Genomic DNA, 6,833 nt, shown 5'->3' on the forward strand with positions numbered 1-6,833 from the left:
CCAAATAAAGGTAATCCTTTCTTTATAAATTTTCTATACTCAAGTTCATTTAATTTGTCACTATACTACAATTTTTTTAAGAATATGACTAATTCCACCCCACACCCTCCCATCTTAAGATATGCTCTAAAATATCAACTAAAAAAAAAGTGTTATTTAGATATGGCCTTCAATTCTATCTCCGACTCAAACAAGAAAGTGGGGCAGGGGGCATTTTATCTGAGAACAGGAAATAAAATATATAAATTTACGCTCAAGTAGATTGCAATGGCTCAGACTCAGTGGTATAATACCTCTTTTTTTTGGGTCAATGAGCAAATATTTTACAATATTCAAACTTTAGAACTGAATCACTAACATGGTCCTATATAATTGATTTCACTCAAATCCCAAAACATAGTTCACCTAACAGGAAACAAATAATGTGTTCCCATGATCTGTAATTAACAGCAAATATCTCGATATGGCAAAGGATTTAAAGATGATTTTGGTTTAGAAAATAAAACTTCGGGCTCCAAAAAGGAAATGGTAATGGAAGTTTCTCCAATGGAGAAATATGAGCAAATATAGGAAATAAATACATCCTGACAACAAACTGGTAAGATAAAAAGAGCAAATCATTATCAAAAGTCATCATCATCTTCCTCTGCGATATGTTTAGCCAATTCTTGCTCTTGTTGATGCCTCTCTCTCCTCTTCTCAGCACTTTCCTTTTCCTTCTGTGTGTTTGGTGGAAAACGCAGTGCTCGAACTGCCTCATTGTGCATGTTAAGACAAAAGGCAATCCGAGAATTAAATGCCAACTGAGGCTCATTTGTAGAGTAGATATCTCCAGTTTCCTTGGATACCATCCACCCATTGGCATGATCCAATGAAGCATCAATAGCCCCATCACGGATAGCCTTTGCTACAATGCTCTCAGCGTCAGCAACAGGACTTGCAGAGTTCAACCTCAACTTTTTAGCTACATCAACTAGCGAGATGCGTGAATATGATATGCTGATGTTGCGTAAACCAGTCCGGATGACATTATGACGGAGCCGAACAATCAAATTATGAGTTCGGTCTCTATTGAAAGTAGTACCAAACTTCTCTGCAACATTCCTAAATAGCTCCAAGTCACCAATCCGGACAGCCTGAAATTTCACAACATGGTTAAGGACTTAACCCCCAAAATTTTAGTATTAGATTTAGAAGGCGGCCAGTAGATTGTGATTTAGAAACACATGAAATAACTTCTAATAAAGCATCAAAGATTGAACAAAGGCCAATTAATGCATAAAAATGTGTTTTATAATTGAATTTCAACAAAAGTAAACTTGTTTAAGGGCTTTCATAATTTTGACCTCCAGAAAAACTTTCAAAAGCATTCCCATAAGGTGCTTCCGAAAAGAACTGGAAGATGCACAATGATTTTTTTTACTTAACACATTTGTGACTTTTGCTGACAAAAAGCATAAAAAAAGAAGCCAGGGCATTCCAAACAGAACCTTAGCATGCTAAAGAAGAAGAAGAAAAAAAAGGGCAGGTTAAAACGAGTATACACAAATATTTGAGACTATGGTTCCTTAAATAGAGTCATAGGAGCTCAGTGCCTAAATATAGTTGAACTGATTAAAACCACAAATGACATCGCATTTTAAGTGCATTATTCATTTGAAGCTCTAATCAACACTATTTATCTATGGCATGATGGTTGCCATTATCATCTCTTTTGTTTCCTAACAAGTTAGTCAGATTTTCTAAATTTGAAGTTTTAGTCGCAATTTTTTATCACAACTCTTACAGTGCACTTGATGCACATTGAGGAACAACACAAGCAAATCAACACAGTACAAGAAGCTGAGTCACAACACTTCTTTTTTGTCTATTGTTTGATGGTCAATGCATAGCACAAATAGTTTTGGAGGTGGAGCAAGGGGGTTGCATCGGGCGCTACTACCTGATGGGGCTTATAGGTTGTTAACCATTGGCGTTGACAAGGTTTAGCCAAATTGATGGGTATTTTTTGACTTTTGGGGATTGCGTGTGGGACAAGAGTTGTTCCAGGTTTAAAGAGTAATAAATATTTAGACATTTTTGTCCTGGGCCTCATCTTTTGTTTTGTTCTGTTATATGACCATTACTAAAGTCCAACATGGAACAAATGTTTTTGCACTGTCCACTCCTTCATTTTTTCAGCAAATCAAATACACCCTTAAAAAAAGTTTGATAACTGCAACATAGAGAGTAATTCAATTTTTCGTATAAATTTGTCATTTCATAAAACAAATATTAAAATAAAATCACCATTAGAAAAACCCACAATAATAGAGAGAAGACAAAATGGAATCACCTTAAAGAAAGGAAATTTTGCAATGAATGTAAAACAATAAAAGACAAGGGTGACAACGAAGTGAAAGCCTTGTTGGGTTGTTATCCCAGACATCAGTTTTTATTCAAAAGTTTAAAGAAATTTTCATAATAGGTCATTCAATTGTTGATTAGAGCTTATTCAAAAGTTACTATAGCTCTAGATTATTTTGAAAATTGAAATAGGGCCAATGTTGAACCTTACAGATTAAATTTCTTTCTAATTGGGTATCTCCCATCAACCCATGTTAATAAAGATGACCCATCCAAGCCGCCAAAAAGTTTTCCCATGTCAGCTGTGTCAAGAAAGTGAGAAATGATAAAATAGAAATCAAAATTAAAAATGCAGAACTCCATTTCTTTATTGATCACCATACTTTCAGCAGACCTACACTATTCCTTCTTTTTCAATAAAATTAGGATAAAAGTAGTATCTAACCATGGTTCACAATTGCTCTATTTGTGTCAATTTCAGTTAAACAAAGCATCAATGTGGGATTTCACTTATTTATGATATAGTCAATAGCCGCCATAGCAGAGCAGCAGAGCAAACTGAGACTAAGCTGTTCAAATAGTGGAGTAGTTTTCAGCAGCAGCCCTCATGCACAAAATAGCAGCTTTTCACGTGCTTTAGCAGCACTACTGTGATGGGATTCAAAAACCATTTCTACCCCTGAAGCATCTTTGTTTAGGGATTTTTGGGGGTAAAATTGTGATTTCTCAACCATTTTCTAATGCATTTTTGCTTCAGAAACATTATAGGGTTTGAGACCCTTCTTCTTCAGTCATTTAGAGAAAGAAAAAAAGTTACTTCTGCTGACCTCTGTTCCTTCACATTTTACAGGTCTATGTTCTTTTTTGTGTGTTTTGCTCTTTCTTCTTCCTTTAGACTTCACAGTTCACATTCTAGTTATTATGTAATTTTCTTTTTTATTAATTTCACCATTATCTTTCATTTTTTTTCTCATTCCATTCCTATGTTTGTATTGTTGCTAGATTGGTGCTGATTGTGAGTGTAAACTGACTTACTTTTTTCATGATCTTTTTTATAAAAAAAATTGTGTTTGAGTATTTAGTATTTACATGTATAGTATAAATTATTTAGTTTGTCTTGTAATATTTCAAAATAGTGGCCATCAAGCTTTATGCAATCTCACTATTGAATGTGGTGTTTGTGACGAAAAATGTTGTCACACAAAACCAATTATGTGACAAGCATTTAATATGCCACATCATAATTTTGAAAGAGTTATAACATAGGATGGTTGAATAAATAGTTAAACAGCAAGGACCTAATTTCCATGAAAAAAGCATAGTGCCTATTTCATAACAAGATGAAGCTATAGGAACCAAACATATAATCAGATAAACAAATTAGAAATTCACTTCTATTCTGGACCTTAAAGTAGCTAACTCTGGCTGATAATGTGGACTTACATTAGTAAGCTCAAAGTAAGGCCTCAAAGCTTTCTCCATTCCTCTCTGCATAAAGACGGTCCTCTCAGGTATTTCTCCCAATAATAAACGCACTATCACAGCCCACTTGTTACATTGAATCCGAAAACCCTGTGCTGCACTGGGAGCTTTACGAGCAGCCTGCAAGAGTGACTCTTTTGCATCTGTGTACTCCAACTGAATTGTCCGAATTTTCCCAAGGTAGAAGAGATAACGACAGAACTAAAAAAGATACACAAGACATGGATAAAACATCAAGTAAAAAAGAATCTAAAAAACAAAAGGAAATTTAAATTAGACTAGCTAAACAAATAAATCTCAGAATCATTGAGAATGTTCAACACAGGCGCATATAGAAGGTGAAGATTGCATTCACCATAGGAAACAAATCCCTAGAACAACAAACCACCATACCTGCTGGTTTGAATGTGCCTCAAAACGTGGAGCCTTGGACCTCAACTTCTCTGCCTGATCATATAGGTTGTAATGTAGATAGTTACGAAGTAACAGATTCAGAAGGGTTTCCTGCATCACATCACCAGGTAAGTACAAGACATGACCCACCTATGAAATAAACCAACAAGTTAGAAACAAACCTGACCCAGCTCATCATGACGCAGGGTAGCAATCCGGTGCAATGCAAGGAGGTTGCTGAAATAAAAATGCCATTTAGTTTGGAATAAGTTAAATCTCAATCAGCTGTAAATCCCCTTAAGGCCTTAACATATAAAAATTTGTTCCTGAATTTATTTTTGAACTGCACGGATAAGAACCCAACTCACCCTCGAATTTCAGCAAGATTTCCTGTAAGCTCATAGCTATATGAGTAATAAAAGTACAGTCTAGATGCAATAACATCGACAGTTCTTCTATTCAGGCTCTTCAGCCGAACAATGCTTGCTGAGGAACAAGCTTTGGCCTAAAATATGAAAAATTAAAGCAACCTTAGCATATAATGAGCAAGTCTATTGGCATATCTGATTAAAATCTAAACATACAGGAACAGGACTCAACCGCATCGTATCTTTTCTGGTCAATCAGAAAAAGAAGGACAAGGAGGTAACAGTAGATTTCTAGCTCAGGCAACAAGTGCTTCGCCGCCAGGGTTTGAATAGTAGATGTTGCACTGTCCACTTCCATCTCTCGATCACCCTCCTATACAGCCAGTTACAAAATCAACGACCATCACATCCATTAAAACATCGAATACATACATAATTGATCAAAGTAACTAAACTTGGATATAAATATAACTAATGTTTACAGAAGTGGAATTGAAGCACGAAAACAAGATTAATTTTACCTTAGGATTAGGGAGATAAGAGGATAACCTAGTGTGAGGTTCAGAAGCGGGAGTAAGAACATAATCAAGAAAAGATGAGAGAACTGGTGTTGTCAATTTACGCCTAAATGCAAATGTAAGGCGCAGGGCACGAGCAATTCGACGAACTTCCTTTGAGTACGAACCGGTTTCAATAATTGATGCTATTCCCTTCAAATCTGTGAGTGAGTGAGCTCAAAATTCAGTAAAATTATAACGGAATAAAGCTTCAGAAACGTGAAACTAAAGAATTGGTATGGTTTGAAGAAGAAAGTTACGGTGCAATGTAGATGGAGGAACTGAAGAAAGCAAGTGTGAAGGCGTTGCCTGATCTTTCATCTCCTCGTCTTCACTCATCTTCTGTAACCGCACAACACAATGCTGTCAGTATTTTTCGATCTGCAAACCCTAACGCAAAGAACACGATAGAGGAAGCAACTTTGCTCACACAGTAACACTCCCTTCGGACGGAATATAAAATCCTTTTAAAAAGGGAATCACGTTCTTCCCAATCTGGGAAAAGTATATCCTTTTAATTAATTTATATCCGTTAAGAAAAATAATTATTTTAATTAATAATATTAAATTTATCATTTATTCATATTGTTATTTTAAAATTATTATTTTTTATCTCTTTATTTATTTAATTATTTTTCATTAATGTTTTGAAAAAGAATAATTAAATAAAAATATGTATGAAAAAAATAATTAATACATTTAGAAATTAAAAAAAATATAAAAAAAGACTAACAAGTTTTTAAAAAGATCTAATAATTAGAGACCAAGGGAGTAGTATGCACTACTAGCTTTTAGCATTTTACTTTGTTTGAAATTTATTTTATTGTTTTTTTGTTTGGCAAAAAAATTATTTTATTTTATTTGGTTTAAACATGGATAAAAATATTCTTACATGCGTTTGTTTATCAAAGAATAATGCCACTTATAGTCTTATATACAGTCACGATGGTAGGGTATTAACTATGAATCACATTCCATAATTGAACTCTTGAACAAGCCTAGTGCAATCCTATTCTTCTCGTAATGCATTTTGGCTTCAAAAGCATGTAATATAATTTTTGTTGCTTTTAAAATTGATAATTGTTTTTTTTACAGGATTAAAAACCTACACTATTCGCAAATGTTATCATTACAGAAGTAATAGATTAAATGTATTTTGAGTATAGAGGGTGAATGTCATCCTCATTTTCTCTCTTATAAGAATTATTTAATAATGGATAAGGAGGGAAGGGTCGTGTAACGTAACCAGTAAATTAATAGTATGGTTTAATGAGTTGCCCAAAAATTAATGGGGTCTCACGATATTAAATTAGGTCAGCTATTATGATCCACAATCTCTTAAGCTTTGAGGATATAAGATGAAGGCAATATATTGTGTCTAAATTTGATAAAGAGAATCCATATAGGAAAAAGACCATGTCCGAGGCACAAAACGCCAAAATTCCAAGTTTGTTATTTCTGCGTTTTGTTCACTGGAATTCGTGTGATTGCATTTTCAACTCGAAAACAAACATGTTGCATGTTTCATTTTTAGATTATATGGATGGAAAGAATAGAGAAGAAATAAAAGGAGAGAAAGTGATAGATAATGTGATGAAAAATAGGAAGAAAGATCAAGTAAAAATAAGATAGAAGATGAAGTAAATATATGAATGTAAGAACTCAATCCAAATATATCAATTACTCA

The 6,833-nt window shown here is 34.1% G+C and overlaps 1 protein-coding gene across 1 annotated transcript; it reads right to left on the bottom strand.

Moving 5' to 3' along the window:
- Nucleotides 1–262: 262 nt before the first annotated feature.
- LOC114385134 (probable 26S proteasome non-ATPase regulatory subunit 3) lies at nucleotides 263–5,623 on the bottom strand. The gene is made up of 8 exons (XM_028345119.1): nucleotides 5,407–5,623; nucleotides 5,111–5,307; nucleotides 4,822–4,962; nucleotides 4,590–4,726; nucleotides 4,404–4,458; nucleotides 4,222–4,332; nucleotides 3,790–4,029; nucleotides 263–1,136 (listed from the first exon to the last, which is right to left on the bottom strand). The coding sequence occupies exons 1-8, from the start codon at nucleotides 5,483–5,485 to the stop codon at nucleotides 624–626; spliced, it is 1,473 nt and encodes a 490-aa protein (XP_028200920.1). The 5' UTR covers nucleotides 5,486–5,623; the 3' UTR covers nucleotides 263–623.
- Between the last annotated feature and the right edge of the window lie 1,210 nt (nucleotides 5,624–6,833).

This window comes from Glycine soja, chromosome 14, assembly GCF_004193775.1.
Source record: "Glycine soja cultivar W05 chromosome 14, ASM419377v2, whole genome shotgun sequence".
Taxonomy (NCBI): Eukaryota; Viridiplantae; Streptophyta; class Magnoliopsida; order Fabales; family Fabaceae; genus Glycine; species Glycine soja.